This window comes from Mustela lutreola, chromosome 7 (assembly GCF_030435805.1).
Source record: "Mustela lutreola isolate mMusLut2 chromosome 7, mMusLut2.pri, whole genome shotgun sequence".
NCBI classification, from domain to species: Eukaryota; Metazoa; Chordata; class Mammalia; order Carnivora; family Mustelidae; genus Mustela; species Mustela lutreola.
The window spans coordinates 24,949,191-24,972,874 of NC_081296.1; the positions used below are offsets into that span (position 1 = coordinate 24,949,191).

At 42.6% G+C, this 23,684-nt stretch overlaps 1 protein-coding gene across 2 annotated transcripts in view; it reads right to left on the reverse strand.

Annotated features, from left to right (window-relative positions):
• CERS3 (ceramide synthase 3) overlaps positions 1-23,684 on the reverse strand; it is a 108,213-nt gene that overhangs the window by 24,397 nt on the left and 60,132 nt on the right. For both annotated transcript variants that reach the window (XM_059180155.1, XM_059180156.1), the window contains exons 8-11: positions 23,189-23,281; positions 19,409-19,537; positions 15,872-15,978; positions 5,382-5,535 (exon numbers count right to left, since the gene is read on the reverse strand). In XM_059180155.1, coding sequence (XP_059036138.1) covers positions 5,382-5,535; positions 15,872-15,978; positions 19,409-19,537; positions 23,189-23,281 — 483 coding nt within the window. The remainder of the gene's footprint in view (positions 1-5,381; positions 5,536-15,871; positions 15,979-19,408; positions 19,538-23,188; positions 23,282-23,684) is intronic.

A 23,684-nucleotide genomic window follows, 5' to 3' on the forward strand; every position in this document is an offset into this window, starting at 1 on the left:
CAATCAATCTTTTTTTTTTTTAAAGAAAGTTGAAACTGATCTATGGGGATGGAAATAAGAATAGTGGTTGCCAATGTGGAAAGGGGTGAGGACCCGCAGTAGGCACTAAGAATTTATAGGGCCAGGGGAATGTTCTATATTTTAACAGAGGAATGGTTGTAGGCTCTGTACATTTATTAAAACTCCCTGAACAGGAAAAAAGATGATGAAGTGTGTGAGAGCTGAGCCTACGACACACTAAACGCACACATGGACAGACACAGATAAACACAGACACACTGAATAGCTATCACTCATGTTTGGAGGACACAGAGCTGCTGGGGAGGCAGAAGACCACCACGGCATTAGCAACATAGGCTGTGAAGTCTTGGGCTTTGCAAGCATGAAGCCCACCCCTGTGTGACCTTAAGTGAGTCTGTAACTTCCTCACTGACTGCCCCCTGCCTTGGAAATAGCGTAGTTTTATAACACAAATGAGCCTTGAGGAGAGGGGGACCATGCTGTCCTGGTGGATATTTAGTGGGCTCCCCCAGTTCTGAAAGTCTCTTCTGTGGCTCGGCTAAATGCACAGGGTAGAAGAATATTCAAATCTGGAATTCTTCAAACCAAGCAACTTTGCACAGTTACTTTTTACAAGTTATAAACTCCACTGTTGTTTCTTTAATAGGTTGTTAAAGCAGTTAATCTATATAAATATTCAGAAATATGGAAGTGTAAACTGATAGTATTTTTTAAAATTATTTATTTATTTATCTGAAAGATCGTGTGTGCGCACGCAAGAGCAAGTTGAGGGAGGGAGAGGGGAAGGAAGGACAAGCAGATTCCTCACTGAGCGCAAGCCCTCCGCAGAGCTCCGTTTCACGACCCTGAGATCATGACATGAGCTGAAACCAAGATTCATACACGTAACTGACTAGCCACCGGGTGCCCCTAACCGATAGTATTTTTTTTTAAGATTTTATTTATTTGACAGACAGAGGTCACAAGTAGGCAGAGAGGCAGGCAGAGAAGGGTAGGGTGATCAGGGGCTCCCCGCTGAGCAGAGAGCCCGATGTGGGGCTCAATCCCAGGACCCCGGGATCATGACCTGAGCCGAAGGCAGAGGCTTTAACCCACTGAGCCACCCAGGCACCCCCCAATAGCATTTTTATAGTATTCTAACTGCCAGCCTTTATGATATTTTTATCTCTTGTTCAGCAAAGGGCAGTTTCTAGATCCACTATTAACTACTAGCAAAAGAGACCTGGAGGTTCACTGGATGTTTCTGATTTTATATTTCCTCACCAACACGCTGCTCTCTGAGAGCAAGTGTCAAAAAGGATTATCAGAATTCGAGTCACACAAGTCAACTGGCTGAAGAAGTTTAGCAAACGGTCAGGGGCACCCTGGACGGACACCTGACGGAGGGCAGGCTTGACTGACAGCAAACTGCCAGGCAACCTGGAAGTCACATCCTCGCTGCGACTTGCCACAGAGAACATGAGTTAATAGGAATAACGGTAATGGTAATGGCAGCCAACGTCCTCACGCTCTTGCTCTGTGCCAGGCACTGTTTTGAGGGTTTTATCCTACAAGGCAGGTGTTAACACCATCACCCCTATTTTACAGGTGGAGAAACTGAGGCAGTAAATGGAAGTAATAAGCCTCAGATCACAGAGCAAACAAACAGGAAAGCCTGTACTCTTAGCTATTCTGGACTTGCTTTATTAGGAAGTGACCTGAAACTAAAAAAAATTCCAGGGACCCCTGGGTGGCTCAGTTAGTTAAGCATCTGCCGTTGGCTCAGGTCACAATCCCAGGGTCCTGAGATTGAGTCCCACATTGGGCTCCTTGCCTAGCAGGGAGCCTGGTTCTGCCTCTGCCTGCTGTTCTCCCTGCTCATGCTCTCTCTCTCTGACAAATAAATAAATACAATCTTGAAAAAAAAAAAAACAGATTTCCGAAATGTTTTCTTCTGTTTTCAGAAAGTTCCAAAACAAGCTAAAGAATCTGTTCTTGTTTCATTCTACTATCTCGATTACCCAAATTGTTTATGGACTCTTTCTTACTCCATGCCAGTTGTTTCGGTTAATTTTCTGATTATTGCAGATCAACAGGAATTAGAAAAGGCGGAGTACCGCAAGCAAAGAGACTCGAGTTCGAGCCCTGGCTTGGCCACAAACTTACTGTGCGAATCTGGTCGAGGCCACAGATTTCTCCTATTTATGAGAAGGGGCCATTCTTGAGTGAAACGGGTCCAGCGTGTGTCAAGTGTCATCTGTGAACTTAAGAGACTCTGCCTGTCGGGAGCAGATGGCTGAGGCCGGTTGCCAGGGGCTCTTTGCTCGGTCCTGGCTCTAGGCTGTCATGGCGGCCCGCTCAGCCCCGCCCTCCGTGTCTTGGCAGCTCACCAGCCCAAGATGTCAAAGAGACATGCTTGAGTTGGCCGGCACCCAGTGTGATATTTAGGAAGAAGAAAATAAAAGCGTAGGGATGATCACATTCTCTTAAGTAATCTTAAACGAGAGCATGCCACCCTCCTCACTTCCTCTGAAAGCACGTCTCATGTTTGCAGAGAGAATGACAACACAAATATCTTGGCCCATCATACTTCCCGAAGTGATGCGTGGGCTGGGAGTTCCTCACAAGATCCCCCATTTGAAAGGAACCAGCGTGGCTTCAGTGCCTGCTGGCCATGGTCTGTGTACGTCAGAGCCCTGAAATTATAGTGAGATTGTTATTTTAAGGTCTTAGACAGCAGAAGCAAACGGTAGAAGGTCCTCGTTGGCCATATGCAGGCGGTGACCCCACTGTTGAGGGGAAATAAGATGTGGATATTTCAACAAACGCTATTTTTAAGATGTGTAGTCACTTTTGTCTTTCCGGTCTACCAGGCAAACCCATGGAGACCAGAAAAAAAGTTTAATAAACAATTTTGTAACTTTCCACCACCATCCCCCACCCCGCCCCCAATTTGTTTCCCTGAATTACATATTCATTTGCATATTCAACACTACTTATCAAGGGCCTATCAGGCATCAGGAACTGAAAAAGACAAATTCCCATTCTCCGTTAGAAGATTTGAGAGACATTTTAGGAGGCCTAAGAACTCCGGTAGTTCTGTTTTGTAAATATCCAAGAATTTGTCACTTTCGAAACGACCGAGGGATGTACATGAAACGCTAACAAGTTATTAAGTAGAGCTGAAAACCGACTTGTTCCTTGCTCCTCTAAGAATGTCCACTCTGGCCTTTATCTGTCTCCCCCCTTCGCATGCTACGGGGCCTTCAAATAGCATTCTTTAAAAGGCAGCTTTACGGCTTTGGAGGAAGAAGCCAAGTTCACAGCCAGTTTTGCCACTGCTGTGGAAAACAGCGTGCACATGCAAGCCAGCTGAAGTCATACGAACTGCAGGGATCAGGGCTTTGGGGGCCTCCACCACCACTGTCAAATCACAATTGGAAACAGCTTTTCCAAAGTACAGCATGAGAAATCGGGAATTCCTGTTCACGGCTCCCCAACCCACTGGGTTTTTAATCAGGCCTGGTACAACCCATTAGAGATTAGAAATATGAACACAGTGCTGAAACCAAACAAGAGTATCTTCTGGGCTCCGAGTTTTGTTCAGCCTGGCTCCCTTCCAGCCTGTAATTATTGTCACTCACCAGTGATTAAGGGCATAGTTTCCGGCTAGGGAGACCCGCGCTCCAGGAAGCTCGACCCAGGGTTGGCAAGCTCCCCATGTGCAAAGGGTCTAACTGCTCCATTTTTTAACCTTATCGTACTCCCTTCAACTTTGTCAGTCACTCGGAGGTAAAATAACTTTTGCAGAGGTCATGAGAAAACTATTCAGAATATTAATAAACTAGAACCATTCAATGAAAGCGTTTCTTCTTGGCACTCTTTTTTGAATTTGGTTTGAGATTAATCCAGATGTAGCCCAACTCCCTGTACCTCTGTCTAGATCTAGAAGCTAGGAGATGGTAGAAAACCCAGAGGTCAGTTATCACGATGTCCATTTCATCAGAACATGAACTTCCCAGGTAAATTACCACCGTACCTGTTACCTACAAGTCATTCCCTCTGATGATACCGTGTTGTGTTATACGTGGATGGTAACCTTGGAAAACAGGCCCACTGTAACTTCCACCTTGAAAGATCCTTAATTAAAACTTCCCCAGGGGGTGCCTGGGTGGCTCAGTGGGTTGAAGCCTCTGCTTTCGGCTCAGGTCATGAGCCCAGGGTCCTGGGATCAAGCCCTGCATCGGGCTCTCCGCTCAGCAGAGGGCCTGCTTTCCTTCCTCTCTCTCTGCCTGCCTCTCTGCCTATTTGTGATCTCTGTCGGTCAAATAAATTGAAAAAAACTTCCTCGGAAGTATGATTTTCTGACAAGGAACTATGATTTTCTTTTCCTTGCCTTCAAGGCTCAAGTCAAATTCCTTCCATTTGATAACGTTCCCTGGCCGGCCCTTGAGTCAACGGGTTTCTGTCTCCCACAGCAAGTTTATGGGATACCGCTTTAGCACACTATAGGAAGTCGCTAGTAGGTGAATAATCCCCTCAGATGCTGGGTCGTTTCCCCAAAGGCAGTGAATTATGTCTTACTCATTTCTGAAGCCCTCCCCACCCTTGTTCTGGAATTAAAACCCAGGACAGAATTAAAAACAAACAAACAGAAAGCTCCTATTGTCTGAAATGTATTATTAGTTTGTTATTATTTAGAGAAGAAGATGCTTTCAGGAAAAAAGGCATAATCAAATGACAGACAATATTTCAGATGGTAGGAGAAGGGTCGGGGTGAGTATCACGTGCAAACTGGATGCTCAGTAAAGGTAAATGTAAGGCTCTGAAGTATTACTCAGTAATCACTTATAATTACCATAAAGCTTGTCCCAAACCAGAGCAAATCTAGGCTCATTAGGACATCCTTTAAAAAGCAACAATCAGGATGCCTGGGTGGCTCAGTCAGTTAAGCCTCTGCCTTCTGTTCAAGTCATGATACCAGGGTCCTGGGATCTAGCCCTGCATCTGGCTCCCTGCTTGGTGGGAAGCCTGCTTCTCCCTCTCTCTCTGCCCCAGCTCTCTTTCATGCACTCTCTCGCTCTAATAAATAAATAAAATCTATTTTTTAAAAAAAGCAACACTTTTTGGACCAAAGCTTTATAAAAATGACTGGTCCTCTAACAAAAGCAATTTCTTAAAAGCACCGTAGACACCCACCTAAAAAAAAAAAAAAAAGCTACCTTTTAGATACGTTTTTATCAATCATGATCAAATCAAGAGGAAGAAAAGGAATTCTGGTTAACTCCAAAATAACTAACGCATTCCGTCGTCAGGGCATCACCTTCAATCTGGCAACAAAGTCTACTTGCTGAGAGCAGTGAGGCTCAGACAGACCTTACCTTCATGAATAAACATCTTCTGAGCATCTTTAGGATGAAGTAGCACCAGTACAGGTGAAGGGCTTGTAGGACCAGGAGCTGGAGGTTGAGGAAGATGTATGAGAAGAAAGGCTCCAGGTAGTGCAGAGGCAGAATCAATGTGCAGTATAAAATCCTAAAAAACAAACAAACAAACAAACAAAAAAACTAGACCAAAGGATTTCATTACACAGTACTAGCAAATTTTCAGTGAGAAAACAAATACTTTTCCTCCCAAGGCATTTAACATTTATTTCATTTCTAACCATGCCCAGGAAATTCTCAAGGGAAAACAATATGATAATATTACCTTTTATATCATTATTGGCAAGCTACAAAAAATAAAAAAAAAAAATACAGTCTGCCTCTGGGGAGAAAAGTTAAAGCAAATGGAATTTTTATGGTCAGGCTGCCTGCACTCTAGTCTCTGTACCTGGGTTTCCTCTCTGCAAGCAGAAGAGCCTACACGACCCTACTTGGCTTCCCGGGGGGTTTATAGAATAAGTAGGATAATGCATGTTTACGTAGGGTTATAATTGCCCTTATGACACAAACTCGTGTATTGGGCAGCAAAGTGAATGGTGAATTTTGCCAAAGTAAATTTTCCAATAAAAGAGGCCTTTAAAGTAGCAAAAATTCTATTATTACTTCCAGTTTCTAAAGCGAACTGCATGCTTTATGTATTTCGTGAACAGACTCACGGACATCATTCTGAGCTGCCCTTGATCACCCAGAACGCACAGTGGCTTCAGCTACGACTGCTGTAGGAAGGGTTTACCTGTTCCGTTCCCAGACCTCATACACTACCATGGTCTTAGACTTGCTGGATTGGTTTGCTTATAGGTATATTATTCTAACTATAAAATAATCTATTCATACAAAAATAGGAAAAAGAAGAAAAACAAATAGAGTTACCCATAATACCATCAGTCTAAACAAATTATATTGGAACTTTTGTGTATTATCTTCCAGTTTTTCCCATACATATTTTACTTTTTACATGAACATATGGTAAAACTGACTCTTTTTGGTGTCGTATGAATTATAATACATAAAGAGATCTGTATCTCTCCTAAAAATACGTTCTTTAAGTTTTTAAGTTCCTTTTCCTTTTCGCCTTTTTTCCATTACCACACGATTTTATACCACAGAAACATGCTAGGCATGTAATTTTGTACCCCGCTTTTATGACTCAAAAATATGATACATAGAGCTTTCCAGGTTAATGGATATACCAACATATCAGGGATCAGTAAACAGTTTTGTAAAGGGGCAGATAGTAAATATTTTAGGCCTCTGGGTCATTTGGTTTCTGTTGTAAATACTCTGTCACCACAATGTGAGAGCAGTTACAGAATTATACCAATTAATGGGTGTGGCCATGTGGCAATAAAACTTTATTAACAAAAACAGAGGGCTGGATTTGGCCTGTGAGCTGGAGTTTGCCAACCCCTACTACCCCTGCACAGAAATATACTTACAGATATCATTATTTATTTAACTTCTATCCCTTTTTGGGTAGATATTGTTTTCCAAATTTTCATAGTGTTATAGAGAATATTGTAAGAATTACTTGTAAAGACATTTTGATAGAACTATTTGATTATTTTCTTAAAATAGCTAAAATCTTTAATTAAAAAGTATACTCATTTTACATTTTAGAATACATTGCTAGACTGCTTTCCAGCAAGACCACAACAATTTACTGTCTTACACTAGTGTATGAGATTACCTGCTTCCTTCGATCTTGACTAACATTGTACTTTGTCAGCCTCTATCTAAAAGAGCATCATGCTGTTTATATTTACATTTTTATTTATTGTGAAGTGAATATATGTGTTTATATACTTGTGTTTTCTTTGGTAATTTTGATTTATACTTTTGTGAACTGCTTCTTCATGGTATTTGCCCATTTTTCTATCAGGGTGCTTACTTTTTCCATTGATTCATGAGTGCTTTCTACATATCAAGGGCAACAACATTATTTTTAAATCCTATTAAATATCACCACATGGTCTATTTCTTTCAACCTTGTTAATGATTTTTGTGGGAAACTAACTTCTAAAATATTCTTGTAACCAAATTTATCATTTTTTTTTTGCCTTTCTTGTTTGCCTCGATGGTATGCTTTAAAGGGCCCTTCTTATCTCTATCACCACAAAATATATTTCTCCACATTTTCTTAATATACTGGCTCTTTCACTTAAAATCCTGGTTCTGTGTAGCCTTGATCCAATTCTCCATGCATTTTCTCAACTGTAAAATGGAAGCAACGAGTATCCATTCAATCCATTCAATAAGTGTTCCCTGAGCACCTACCAAAGTGCTACCTGGCACTTTATAGGAGACAGGACTAGGGCAATGAATAAAACTGACCCAAATCCCTGAAGCGGTAAGGCTCACATTCCAGTGCCTGCATTCACAGGGATTTCAGGAAATAATGTGCATCGTAAAGCCTCTTTGCCATTCTCGTTGCTGGATCTGTAAGCAATTGCTGTGCCTTACTCTGTACGCTCTCAGCCTACAATGGCCTTCCCCGTTTCAGCTGAGATTGTCTTCACCCACCAAAGCATGGGCGCCTCTACAACAAAGCTCTCCGTGCTCTTCTGATCACCTCTCGATGTGTACCAATTCCTCTAGGCTCCCCCACTACCAAGTCCTTGAGAGAATGTGGCCTGATTCAACCTGCCCTGCGGTCACAGTTGCTCGTACAAGATCACTCTTCCCTTGCTGGCACGCTTTCCGAAGGCAGTGGCCATGACATCCTCTTCTCTGTATCCTCCCTTCCCCTCTTCCTGGGCCTTCCTCCTCACTGGATCCCCATTAGGAATTTGTCGATGTCAAAAATAACAAAGGAGGGACACCCAGGTGACTGAGTGGATTAAGCCCCTGCCTTCAGCTCAGGTCATGATCTCAGGGTCCTGGGCTGGAGTCCCCCATTGGGCTCTTTGCTTGGCAGGGAGCCTGCTTGCCCCTCTCTCTCTCTCTCTCTGCATGCCTCTCTGCCTACTTGTGATCTCTGTCTGTCAAATAAATAAATAAAATCTTTTTAAAAAAATAACAAAGGAAATGATTCCTTTATATATTCTACCAGAGAATGTGAATAATGTCTTAACTATGTAATTACTCATTGTGATCCAAACAAAGAAAAAACAAAAAAAACAAAAAAAAAAAAAAAAAAAAAACAGAGGGTGGGGTATAGTTGACCTGAGAGTTCTCTTTTCTTCAAGTTCAAGGGAAGACACAGAAAAGAGGGTCCTGGTTGGAAGGGACCACATGTATGAGGCCCTCAGGTGGGAGGCATTGTAGAAAAGTCAAGGGCTAAGATGAGACCAGTGCAGCTGAAGGGAGAGGAGTGGCAGGGAGGGGTGGTGTAAGATGCAGGTGCGGAGGTGAATGGACGCGTCCCCTGTTGGCTTTGCAAGATATGGCATTGGGAAGATTTGCTAGTTTTAGAAAGGGGAGTGATATACCCGGCCCAGACTCATCAGAGCAGCCTTCTGGGGCTGAGGCCACTTTTCTTGCCTCATAACCTACACCCAAGTCACTAAGCCTCCTGGACCTTGGACAAGGTGGAAGTCGCCCTGCCCCGTGACTGGGAGGTTCCAGGGAAACACACAGCCAGCTTTGCACAGTGTAGCATCCTAGAAATGGAAGAGACCACCATTAAAATACAGATGCCTCCAGAGAGAGCCAGCTACTGCCCCCAGGGGAGAGGAAAGGCATGGGCTCTGGGGCTGGCTAGCTGAGGATCCCGGCTCCCTTGCGGTCGGCAGCAAGTGACATAAGCTCTCTGGGCATCCGTTTCTTCTGTGAAATGAAAACACCACCACTCCCCTCATCAAACTGTTGTGTGGGCTTAATGATTTGTTAACTGGGAAGAGCTTCACATCCAGGAAGCACTGGGAAAATGGTAGTTCTAGCCATGGCCATGACTCCTGCTCTGACAACGCCTTTTCCACCCACCCCTTCCTACTGTGGAGAGTTGGCATTCCCACTACAGGGAGAGCAACACCCAGGGACTGGGCAGCTGAACGGGCTGGAGTTTCTGCTTCGGGAAAGGAAGGGGAGGCCACTCTGGAGAGGGAGTGGGGACGCTGTGCTGGCTGGAACATTCTGTGCAGGAGGACAGAGGGGACCAAATGGAGAGGAGCTCTGAAGGGGGTGGCTGCTGTGGCCCCAGGGTCAGTGGGTCTGGGGGCTGTCGTTACTCGGTCAGGACCTTTTTCTATCAGTCTATGTCCTCAGTAAAGGATGGTCCAGTCTCAATCTCAACTCTTCTCTTCTTTTGCTAAAAGAAGAGTGGGAAGGAGAGAAAAACCAACCCCTCTGTCTTACTCAATTTTGTCCCAGACATGTGTGTCACATGTGTAAGCACACGCATGAACACACAAACACATGTTTCCCTTCCTGGTCATGTGGAATTTCTCTTTCCACAGAGGATGCTCAGAAACTCCGTGCTCCTGGATTCCTGAAACCACTCTGCTCTGTCCACTGGCCTTTAATCTGTCCGAAAGGTTGCACTACGCCCGTGACCCTGGATTGTGAACGTCAGACTTTTCCCTCTTTGGTTTGCTTTCCCACCTTCCCTCTAGCAATTACTGGAGTTTCCGTGGTTTGGAAAAAAAAAATCACATGGTTGGTTTAAACAGTAGTTGGATTTGCTGGGCTAGATAAGGCAGCCACCAAAAGTTGTGTTTTCCTAATGAAAACTGGAAGGTGAAGGTCCTTTTCTCTCGCTAATTATAGGGGTGCGCATTCAGCCATCTCAGGATAACAAAGACTGGTTCTACTGGTGAGTAATTGCCTACCGTATATGTCAGGGATGCCTTACATTTCAAAGTGACTGTGTAGTGAAGGAAATTTAATAAATACTTAGGGAAGACAAATTATGTCTGCTTTAAGTCGTCCGATTTACTAATTGAATTTGAATGTATCTGTTCTGTGTTTCAAATACCCTGTTTCTAGTCTTTCCTAAGTTGCTGTGTGATCCTGGAAATATCTTAACTCCCCACCTGGAATATAAGTAGGGGTGTCTACATGCTTCCACAACAGTGATGACCTGAAGGAGAAAGCAACTGTTCCAGGTGAATGAGAACTGAAGGCAAAATATGATCCTGGGCCAGATCCAGTAGGAGGGAGTAAAAACATATTGGATCAATGGACAATACTGTGATTCGTAAAAGGATCTCCTTGTTCTTAGGAAAGACGCAGCGAAGAATTTAAGACTGAGAGGACATGATGCTTGCAACTTGCAAATGATTCAGAAAACACATGTAGATACATATATGCTCGTGCGCGTGTGCGCATGCGCATGTGTGTGTTGAGACAGAATGAGAGAAGGAGAACAGAAAAGAGAAAGCAAACAGGGCACAATGCCAACTAGTAAATCTGGGTAAACACAATACATTAAAATTCTTGGTAATATACTTGAAAGTATCCTATATATTTGAAATTATTTCTAAATAAATAAGTGAAAAAAGGAGTTTGGCTAAATTCTGGGTAACGTCCGTTATCCTAAAGTATGACAATACGAAGAAGGGTGATGGTTGGAGCTGTCCTTTACACATCTATGAGCTGCAGAAGTAACGAGCACGTGGGTGTGGGGAAGGAGTTCCCGTGAGGGCACACTGTCAAGGAGACATTGAACAAACCCAGGTGGTGAAGTTCATTGTCTCTTACACAAGGTGTGCAACTGGAAAGTCTAGTTCAGAGATACACATCTGCGGTAGTGGCTCCAGGGAGGGGCCCCAGCTTCAACAGGGCCACTCTCACATTGCACAAGCCCTTCCTTTCCTCTGGTGGCTGTGAGTCGGGCACAGCACCATCCCAGGAGGGCCTAGAAACCCACCAGGGCACCATGACACCCAGGCTCTGCCCTTGACTTATTCAGAATCCAGGCTCCAGGCTTTATGAGGATGGGAAAGGTCCCCTGGGTCCTTACTCTTGTCTTCCCTCGGCTGAGCGTCCACTAAGAGCACTGCTGTACTCTTCTAGCTTTGGCTTATCTTTTCTTGAAACTGCCCTCTCTCTGATAGCCATTCCAAGTACTTCTAGGGCCACAAGACCCACAGAATTCCTTTTCACCTGAGGCTTTCCGTGGGACTGTTTTCCTCTGCCATTGAGAGCCAGATCCTTGAAAGCTGAAGCCTGAAGTCCAGCGAACCAATGGTGGGGACTCCATAAAGTTACCACAAGCATATGTACCCTTGCAGATTAGCAAGTTCCTTACCTGAAGATTATTCACCTTTGGAAAATTTTTTTGAACATCCGAAACACAGGTCAATGTTAATAATCTTCAAATATATAGGTAGGGTGGTTGATAAAAGGATCTCTTCTGCTGCCCTTATGAACTCCTCCCGCAAGGTAGGAACCGTGTCTCATTGATCCAGTGTATTCCCCACAACCTCTACGTGTGATGAGTTCAAGAAACGAACCAGCGAGCCAGTACCTCCCCCCGTAAACTTCCGTTGAGACGGAGTGCTCCTTTCCTTCAGTGGATTAGCCTGGACTAAATTGTTATCTGCCCTTGTGGTTTATGGAGGAAAGTGTCAAGAATCAGAGAAATTGTTTACCTGAACTTAGGAAGGTCTTTCTAGCCTAGTGATTCCCCAGCAGTATTTGTATGATATTCAAATAGACAGATACATCCAATAATTCAAAAGCAGAGAAGCCATCATTTTTAAACAACAATTGCGGGCACCTGGGTGGCTCAGTTGGTCAAGTGTCTGCCTTTGGCTCAGGTCGTGATCCTGGGGTCTTGGGATCAAGTCCCACATCAAGCTCCCTTCTCAGGGGGGATCTGCTTCTCAATCTGCCCCTCCCCCTGCTCATGCACTCTCCTCTCTCTCCCCCCCTCTTGCAAAAATAAATTAATAAATCTTAGAAAAAAACAAAACAACACTTGGGAATACCCTTAAAAATTATAAGCCTGAGATTTAAATGCTTTTGAATAAAAATACAAACAAATGAGGTAACTAAGCAATCAGATTAAAGTAATTTGGCCCAGGCCGATTGGAATTCCTGCCTGATGTTGAGAGGAACCATGTTATAAAAAACCATGTAATTACCACATGCTGACACTGATTGAGTGAGAACTGGCTAAATAAGATTCCTGGGGGGTAAAAAAAAAAAAAAAAAAAATCAGGAGAGAAGAGGAGACAGAGCTGTACCCACACAAAAGAAGCTCATCGGAGGAAAGCAAACAGTTTGAGACTGGGGAAAACCAAGGGAAAGGGAAGTGTAATGTACGGGCTCTGTTTCTTTCTCCCACAGTTTCCAGATAAATTTCAGATGGGTCAGTGTTCTCCCCACTGGACTCTTTGTCTACCACAAAATGTGCAATGAAAGCCGTTGTGAGGAACAGAGCAAGTGGTGGGCTGCCGGCCTCCCGTGGCGCCTCGGAAATGTCTGGATCCATGAAATAGGTCTATCATCTGCACATCGTTTGGGCCATAGTAAATTCCCCCCCCCCAAACTGAACTAATAAAATATCCTTGAAAAATGAATCTACGCTTACACATTTTAGACAGATGGTTGGAGCCAGGCTAACAACAAGGAACTGACTTTTCCTCTTTGGCACCGCAAGATGATTGTGTAACACGTTAAAGCGGATGGGAATGCTATATAAGCCAGGGTAACACACCACAATGGATTCTTTCAAAAACCATCGAGAATCAATCTCTCAAACTTCCAATAGCTTGGTGAGGCTTTCCTCAGCCTTCCAAACAAGGAGGACCCGTCAATGTCAGTGTGGAAAAATTTTTACCAGCAAAAAAATTTTTTACAGTTGGGTCTGTTAATAGTGGTTTATTTGCCATCCAACTCCCTGAAGACAGCAAACAGTGGTATTGGCTGCCCTCTGCAGTGGGCTGGTGAATTCAGTGAACTATCAAGATCAAGAAAATGCCAAATGCATGCAACTAATTCTTCTTGAAATCCAGAAATGCTGGCAAGAGAACGGCTCCTTAAATTTAGGATTTTTAAAGTCGAGGGTGTGTGGGAAAGTAACACACCACCTCCACAATCACTCAACCCCTGTATGATGTTTGGTTGTTTTCTGGGCAAGAGGAAGCTTGCTTGTTGATTTAAGACATCATGGGAATGTCTGAGGTTAACGTCCTTCATTGCTGAATCAGAAGCCAACCACAGCGGCAAGACTGCAAAGCTTCTCAGACCGTTCCCTGGGACTGGAAGCTTCCATGGTGTATGTTTTTAAAATATGCCCACGAATTCTTTGAAATTATTCCCGTGGAGAAATGGAGTCTAATTTTCCTTCCCTCAAATATGAGCTGACCTTAGTCATCTGGATCCAGTGAAGAAAATGATGTTGGAAGTAGCATGATGTGACTTCTGCAGGTGGCTTATGAAAGGACACACAGCGTCTGCCTAGCTCTCTTCTGGACTGCTCACCCTTGAAATCCAGCTGCCATGCTACGAGCTAATCAGGCCATGTGATGGGATTCTAGCTGACAGGCCCAGCTGAGGTCTCAACCAGCCATCAGCATCAACCAGTTGACTTTTTACGTGTTACTTTAAACATGTGGTGTGAGGAAGTCTTCCAGAAAATTCCCAACTCTGGCCACAGCTGACTGTAACCACAACAGAGACCCTAAGTGAAAACCACCACCTCGCTGGAGCCAGTCAACTCCGCAAACCATGACCCATAGTAATAATCAATAAATGTTGTTATTTTAAGAGAGAGGTCTGCAAACTAAGGCCTGGTGATAAAATCAGGCCTGCGACCAGTTTTTCTGTGGCCTGTGAGCTCAGCTGGGTTTGGTACATTTTTAAAGGGTTGTAAATGAAATGAAACAAAGCAAGGAATAGTATGTGACAGCGACCATATGCAGCCCTTAAAGCTGAAAATAGCTCTTCTATGGCCTTTTACAAAAAAATCCCCTTGTTCAACACTGTCTTAAGCCATCAAAGTTTTAGATAGTTTACTATGTAGTAACAGATAAACCAGAAAATATGGTACTTCTGGAACATAAGAAGAGACCACTGGTGGGCAAATGCTGGATTTATGGCATCATAAAAGTCACGCTGAAAAGCCATAATTCAACTATTACCTGAAAGTCAACACTATCAGTATCCGCTATCACACAATATTACAAGTTCACAAACACATGCGTTCAACCAAAGCAAAAGTGAGGGCAATGTGATTCATCAACCAAGGAGAATATTATAAATGTTGTGTCTCATATTTGATCCTAGATTAAATTTCAAATTCTTAGAGACTTATTAATAACTTTAATAAACGTAGCTAGCATTTGCTAATCCTTACTATGTTCTGGACACAATTCTGAACTGTTTCATATGTATTACTTCATTTAAGCCTGTGACAACAATTACTTCCATTTTACAGATGAGGAAACTGAGACCCAGGGAAATGACCTAACATGTTCAAGATTATACAGGTCATAAGTGTGGAGCCAGGATTTGAATCTAGGCCTGACTAGCATCCATGAACTTAACTACCACACTATGCTGCTCCTCTCTAGAAAATGTCTAAGTAAGACACTGGTCTTGGTTTAAGCACGTAGCTGGCTTCCATAGGGAAGTCTGGCCAGACTTCCCTGCAGGCTAGTTAAGGGTGCCGTTCACTCACTAGGAATCAGGTCTGGAATCTACATTCCCCTGGGTCCCAGAGGACCCAGGATCGTCAGCAACACCAACCCCACTTTTCTGTTGAGAGGATATGAAACTATTAGACCAGCCCCAAATAATGGGTCATTATAAATTCTTTCTTCCAAACTATCAAAGACTTCCTCACACTTCTTCATTTCCTGTCAATCAACATATGGAAAATTATGCTTGCTAAAGGGATGACTGTCAGAGGAGACACAATATCGGTTCTTCACTGCCAGCCCTTGGCTAAACAAAATCAAAAGGCTGATCAAGAGCCAATTAATATGGAAAGGATATCCAGACCATTGTTAAGACCAGTCAGTGATCATGGAAAATGAAATCAGTATCAGTTTTCTCATCTGTGAAGTAGGAGTGATAAGACCTTATCTCTATGATTTGTTGTATAGACCGGAGCCAAAATATACAAAGGGCCTCATCCAGTGTCTGGCATTCAATTAATGGTGGCTATATTTATTATATTTTGTTTAACATCGAACATGTCTCTCTTTCAAAGAGCTGGTGATTGACCAATGACAGTTCAGTGAATAAAGGGAAAAGCTGTTAAACACGAAGAAAGATCCACATTCATGAAACGAGACAGAGAGTAAGAATTGCTGTTTACCCATTGGGCTGCACATTTTTGACCTCCCTTTATCATAAGCCTTTTCCACATTGGAAGGTGTTGTTTTAATTATTCATAGAAATGCCCCCCTCCCTTTATTTTCTCCAACTGAACTTGGCACAAACAACCCGGCATCAATGTAGGAAAGAGACTTCAACAATGTGCCAAGGCCACCTCAGCATGGTGACCAAAGGTACGGCCCAGCCCCTTGTCTACTCACCAGAAGGGAAAGATAATGAGGCGGCTGATGAAAAATATGGTAGAGAAGATGAGAAACAGGGTGTTACAGGTTTGCTTCCATCCGGCATAAGAAAACATCTTAGCAGACTGAAAACAAAAAAAGCAATTGCATTCAGATAAAGTGATGTTAGAATAAAATTCTTAAATTAAATATTTATAAAAGATACGATGTCCAGGATTTGGTTCAAAGTGGTCTCTGTGTGGGGGGTAGGGGAGAGGGATGGATGGGGAAACGGACAAAACAAGGCTGGCCACACTGACCACTGGTAACACTGGAGGAAAGGCCCACTGGGTCCATTATGCTCTTCTCTTTGCTGTTTGTTTGAAATTTTCCATAATAGAATGTTAAAAAAAAAAAAAGATATGTTTAAATGACTGTAATATTACTCCTGTCCTTCACAAGCCCTACAAGTTAGCCCAGTGAATGTTAGCATGCATTTCATTGGGGCGCTGATTTATTTTCTCCACTTAACTGATTGTAGAGCTGGATTAGAGAAAGGTTGAAATATGAGTGAAGATCTGGGCTGGGCTGGGCTGCACACATTGCAATCAAGGCAGCTGACAAAAGGGGCAGAGTGAGGGGGCCACCCTGGGGGCTGTGTCCTAGTTGAAACGAAGTTGCAAGCACTGGATTTTTCCCCACTTATTTTATGCTAGTCTACACTATTCATATGGTCTGCATTGAGTAAAAGGAATTACAGAAAGTGTTTAATGTGGTAGTAGCAGGTTAATGGATGAGAATTCTCTCTGGCATTATCTAGTGGAGCCCAAGGCTGCATGGGAAGGTATCTGGACTCGGGGGTGGTGGGAGGTGGATAGGAGTTGCTGAGTGTAGGTCATCCCTCCAGAAGCGTGGCTCAGGTCTGCATGGTTTCAGGACTAAAACTGGTCTGGTAGCTCAAAGCCACTCTAAACCAAGAGAGGCAGCATACTTATACTTCAGGAAGGGTTTTCATGACGTTTTCCATACTCTGCCATATTTACCATGGGGTAAGGATATGATCAGATTGTGGAGAGGCAGGGGGCCCAGAAGGCAACAGATTCAAATGCTGCGACGGAAGGCTAGTCTGCCAAGTGGGTGGGAGATGGGTATGGGGATCTGGGCCAGAAGTTCAGGGTGCTTGGAATGGAGTGTGGGAGTTGTTTGAAGAGTCAGAGGCTGGGCTAGGGTGGCTAGCTAGATGTGCACAGGCAGGAAGGGAGAGCACTTGTGAAGGCAAAGTAGCATTCCTTGGGGTAAATACACACACAGAATATTCCCAGCTGTGCAATGATGGAGATCGACAGTCACTCTGGTCCTTTGCTAAGCGTGAGTCAGGATACTGTTCAAGCATTGGGCCCTGCATACAAACTTGAACATGGGGGAAACAAGAGGATCAGGAGGAGGCATGAAGAACACAGAGGTTCCTTCTAAGTCAGAGTTCTAGATGTTAAGGCTGTTTTTCCTTTCCAAGAAAAGGCTAAAAGATGACTCACACCAACTGTCTTGAGGAATATGAAAGATTAATAGTCACCATCTTTAGGAGGGTCTCAACAGGGCCAAAAGTTGTTCAATGTCTGGGTTCAATGAGCACTTGCCCGAGAAGACAACCAGAAAAGCCAACTACTCGAGGAAGTTGTGGACCAGGCATCCTTGGAGGATATCAGAAATCGGCCCCCGTGCCACCACTTCGTGGTGCCTCTTCCCAGATGGTGGAAGGTGCTGGCCTTGCTCATTGAATCTCAGGTTAGATCATGGTTTGTGAATCAGGAATGATTCATGATCATTAACAACATGAGGCCGTTCTCATAGTTTATCTCCGAAGGGCCCTCTGAGTTTGAAATTTCATTTTCCTTCTGTTTGCTTTTTTTTTTTTTTTTTCACCTAAGAAGCTCAGAACATTTTCCAACAGTAATGAGCTAAATCTCACGATATACCCTACGGAGCAGATATGACTTCTCATATTACCGCCGAGGACAGAAAACAAAGCATTAAGTGATTTGCCCCAGTCACCTAGGGAGTCATAGCATGTCAGGGATGGGTCGGGGAGAGTGGGCAGGGACAACCCAGAGCTTATTCCCAGTCTCCACATCTAACTCCTTTTTAACAACACAATGAAGCTTTTTTTTTTTTTTTTTTTTTTTACAGTGGATACACACCAAAGGCTAGAGTGCTTAAAATCAACAGAGTAGCATCAAGTTCTTAAGTCATGGCCAATGTGGTCTTAATTACAGGCAGGGTTACCGAGATACAATCAGAGGCAGAGGTAATTATAACAGATATGGCTACATTGAGATCACAACACATGGGAAAACTGGCACAATCCTTCTTCTGCTAAGCCATTTGCTGCCCTGAATAATCTTTGCCTTTGGAATGGGATTTACGTGTCTAATGCCAATTACACAGAAGAAACAAAATTCTGTATACATTTAATATTTTAACAGTAGCCAGTGGCTTTGAAATGGCTTCAAATGACTTCTGGTTACATCTATAACAGGGTTTAGCAAACTTCCATCCAGCCAATGGGCTAAAGGTAGTCACTCCGTAAGGATGGGTTTCACATTTTTAAAGGGGTATGAGAAAAGAAAAAGCAAACAGTCAGAAAAGAAGATGATATGGCAAGAGATTCTACAGTGCCCACAGAATTGATTTACTATCTGGCCCTTCACCAGAAAGTTTGGTGAACCCTGATCTAGAAGAACAAGATGCTATCAAATTGAATTTCTCCCATACCAACTTACATTCAGCTATTAACCCTTCAAGAGGCAATCCTGCACACGAGATGGGCAAGCATTATTTTCCTCGGCTTCATTATAAGTGAAGGTATTTAGAGGACAAACTTATGGCTCTGGGAAATGTGGCCCTAAGTACAGCAGGAGAGCTGGTGAGCAAGAGGGCTGCTGGATCACTGCCTCGGGGCAAACAGGAACCAATACATAACCCAGACAAGTAGAGAAAACAATCCTAATTTGCTTTGTTACTCCTGTTGTGTGTTGCTTGGGATGAGGGAGACTCTTGTTTTAATGTCCCCTGCTCCAAAACATTCCTCCCTTAGGAAATAAATGCCACTTGAAGAAACATCAGCCCTCGTTCTTTAAAACTGGAGGAGGATCCCTGTCTGGCCAGTGTGACCCTTCAATGGGTATTTGGCTTTGGCTTAAGTCAATATATGGTACTATCCAACATTAAGAATCCATAAAGCCACAAATCCACATTTTCCTTTAAAACGATTAGAGCTCATTCCTTCCTCAAGTTATCTCACCTTACTTCCTGAGCTAGTATCTGCAGGCAACGTGTACAGGTGGAACCCCATGGGTTAACCTCTCTCAAGTACCGTGGAGAAGACTGGGGACTAAACACTAAAAGCTTTCATTTCTCTAAGCTTGAAGCACCCGAGGACCCAGAGACAACCTCAGACTTTGGGTGTTTTCAGGACAGGGAGGCTTGCTAAATCACTCCCAGACCATTCTCCCAGGGAGGAGTTCCAGAAACCCAAGACATGGTACTGTTATTACTTTTTTAATGGCAAACGTTTACCTCCAGCCAAATGTCCGCCACATCATGCACAATCATCACGAGGGTCCCACTGCGAATATAATTAGCACACCAAGAGAAGCTCATCAAACTAAGAGCAGCCAGGTGGTGGATGACATGAGCTAGAAAATCCTACAAAAGGAGAGGAAAATAGAAGCTATTAGGCAAATGCAGTTATTTCCTAATCACTGGAAGTGTTAACAACAATAACAATAATAATAATAATATTTTTCAAAAAACAACTTTTAAAATTAACCTATAATGTATTATTTGCTTCAGGGGTACAGGTCTGTGAATCATCAGTCTTACACAGTTCACAGCACTCACCATAGCACATACCATCCCCAAAGTCCATCACCCAGCCACCCTCTCCCTACTGCCCCACCCCCAAGCAGCCGTCAGTTTGTTTCCTGAGATTAAGGGTCTCTTATGGTTTGTCTCCCTCCCCAGTCCCATCTTGTTTCATTTTTTCCCTCTCTTCCCCCCACAACCCCCTACCCTGCCTCTCAAATTCCTTATATCAAAGAGATCATATGATAATTGTCTTTCTCTGATTGACTTACTTCACTGAGCATAATACCCTCTAGTTCCAACCATGTCGTGGCAAATGGCAAGATTTCACAAAAAACCAACTTACATCTGAATGTTTTGAGATTTGTAAAATGCTTTCACTTTGATTCTTAAACACAATCCTTGTGAGGGGACTAACACACGTTATCCTCACTGATGAAGTCACTTACATTTGGGACAGTGTTGAATAGTTGTCATCGAAGTCCTAACATCTGCTGTTCTTTCCACTGACCCACAATGGATATACATAGACACACACACACATGCATGCATACACACACCATATACATACACACACTTTCCTGTGTATATTTACATTTATCCTTTATTCTCTAATTCCAAAAAGGGAAAAAGACAGATATACAATATATTAAAATTTTACAACCATTAAAGTAAGAGTTACCACATAGGAAACACGTAACAAATGAAAGGACAATACTACCAACCCTGGGCTAAAAGAAGCTACCACAGTCAAGGATAAAAACTTAAACATTTTCTGCAAACAACATATACAAACGGCGGGCAAGTACACAAAGGCACTCAACCCTCATTAGTCATCAGGAAAATGTAAATCAAAACCACCATGAGATACGGCTTCATCCCCACCACGATAGCTATAATAAAAATGATGAACTCTAACAAGTGTTGGCAAGGACGTGGAAAGACTAGAAAGCTTGTATGGTGCTGGGAGGAATGTAAAATGGTGCAGCACTTTTGGCAGTTTCACAAAAGGTTAAATAGAGAATTATCATATAAGCCAGCAATTCTACTGGAAGAAATAAAAATAATGTCCATGCAAAATATGTCCATGCAAAAACTTGTATATGAATGTTCATATTCCATTATTCCCAAGAGACAACAAAGAAAACATCCCAAATAGCCGTCATGTAGTAAACAGGTAAAATAAAATGCAATCTATCTATACCATGGGCAGTTATTTAGCAATTAAAGGGAATGAGGACTGATACATGCTTCCACATGAATGAACCTTGAAGACATTATGTTAACTGAAAGTACCAGACACAAAAAACCCATATACTATGATTCAGCTTATTTATATGAAATATACAGTATTGGCAAATCCATAGAGATGGAAAGTAGGTCAGTGGGTTGCCTAGAGCAAGAGAAGTTAGGAGAAATGGGGAATGACTGCAAAAAGGGACAGGATATCTTTGGGGGGGGGGACAAAAATATTCTAAAAATGACTGTGGCTGTAACTGTGTACATACTCAAAACCAATGAATTACGTACTATCAATGACTGCCTTGTACAGTGTGCAGAGACCTCTAGAAGGATGTTTAAGAAAAAAACTTAAAGATTTCAGTTTCCTTGTAGCTGAAGTAAAAGAGTAAACATGATACTACTAATAATGGTCTAACTTCCTGAGCACTTACTGTACACCAGGAAGTGCTTTGTATGGGTTAATTTTCACAATAACCAGAGAAGATGGAAACTATTTTTAGCTCCATTTTACAGATGAGGAAATCAAGTTTACGGAGTCTGGTCAGCTAGCCTGAGATGTTAGTAAATGGTGAACCCAGAGTTTCAAACCTGGGCATTCTGACTCCAGAGTCCATGCTTTACCCACCTTCCAAAAATTTTTGTCTCTGAAGATATGTATTTACAAAATATATGACATCTATTTATATTTAATTTTTAAAAAGGTACCCAATGCCCTTGTTAGTAAAGAGAAACCAACTACTGTAAACTCAGATGGGGGAGAAAGACAGGATCAATATAACATTGACCCACCTTAGTATATCTTTGAAGACCTTTTAAAAGGGGATTATTTTTAATTCTCTCCCTTGAAAAAAATGACTCAAACAATTAAATTTTGATGTATTCTTTGCCCAGGCTAAAATTAATGGCGGTTCATCTACAGCTATGATTAAGTTTTATGGAAAAGGAGATTATTTTTTATCAGACTTTTACATATTATATTCTTATACTTACATTCTTTCTTTTTTTAAGATTTTATTTATTTATTTGACAGACAGAGATCACAAGTAGGCAGAGAGAGATGGGGAAGCAGGCTCCCTGCTGAACAGAGAGCCCGATGTGGGGCTTGATCCCAGAACCCTGGGATCATGACCCGAGCCGAAGGCAGAGGCTTAACACACTGAGCCACCCAGGCGCCCCTCTTATACATACATTCTTTATTTTAAGATCTCTTCACTACAGTGAATTGAGCCCTTTAGGTGATAGATGGGGCACACCATCACTCACCCAAACATTTAACCAAGCTGACTTGGTCTGAGATTATCTCCTTAATACTGAGTTCAACTTAACTTTGTCACACAAATTTTTCCACAAACTGACTTTGTAAATAGAGTGTAGCATTTGGAGGTATATGCCAAGAGTATTTATTATTTGATCTGAGTTTCTAACATACATGATAAAATCTTGTGATTGCATTGAGAATCTAATAAAGGATTTTCTGTAGCAGCAAACGGTTCCTAAAATGCCTCATTTTGTTAACTCAGAGGATACATTTTTTTTAGCATGCCTGTGACTCAATTTTTCTACATTTAAAGTAAAGCCAAGCACGCCCAAAGTTTCCTCCCAAAAATCTTGGATGAATTAAGGACAACATGTATTTGAAGTCTTTGAACACATCAAAAAATTACATAAGGTGGTTTGTAATCAAGTAAAGGATGTGGCTGCAGAATTAAAACTACTAACACCTGTACTGCAGAACAGCAATTGTCTAAACCCAAAGGACAAAACAGACCACATAAAGGAGAATTCTCTTTTTGCTGAACAAGAGTGGAGCTTCCAAGTGGAAGGGTCTAGAATGCTTTACTGCAAATACTTACTGAGGGTCCAAAGCATGAGCAGATTTGCACCATTCTATAAAATACAAAAAGGCTAGGAATTGAAACTAAATACACCTAACAATACAGTGTAAAGATTAGGATTGGGGACGGGAGGGTTGACAATTTCTGAAAAAGTAGATAAATCAGCTTTGTAAATAATATATTTACCTAGAGGCACCTGGGTGGCTCAGTTGGTTAAGCATCTGACTCTTGGTTTAAGCTCAGGTCATGATCTCAGGGTCCTGGGATCGAGCCCCATATCTGGCTCTGCGCTCAGCACAGTCTGCTTAGGATTCTCTTTCCCTCTCCCCCTGCAGCACCCCCACCCTGCTTGCTCTCTCCTGAGCACCCCCTGCAATAAACAAAATCTTAAAAACAAACAATAAAAGATACTTACCTTCCTCTTAACATCAGAGCCAAGGCTAAATATCAGAGACCAATAAAAGCTCATCTCCAAAATGTAGTACCAGTACTGGGACGGCAGCAAGGCCTAAGGACAATGACAGCAGTCACTACTTTAGTATTACTGTATCAGTGACTCATTTTAAGGCATTAAACTTTTGTTTATACCTATTTATGTTCCACAGAATTCCCCAAAATGGTGATGCTTTAAGATTTCGATTTCTGAGGGACATCTGGGGGGCACAGTCGGTTAAGAGTCCAATTCTTAGTTTTAGCTCAGGTGATGATGTCAAGATCATGAAATGGAGCCCCTCCTCAGGGTCCAGGCTCAGCACAGAGTCTGTTTAGGTTTCTCTCTCCTTCTGCCCCTCCCTCTCTCTGTCTTTCTCTTTCTCCCTCACTTAAATAAACAAAGTTTAAAAAAGATTTCAACTTCTGAGAAGGAATCAAAGATAATATTTCAAGGCATTTTATTTCTGAAAGGGTAGACA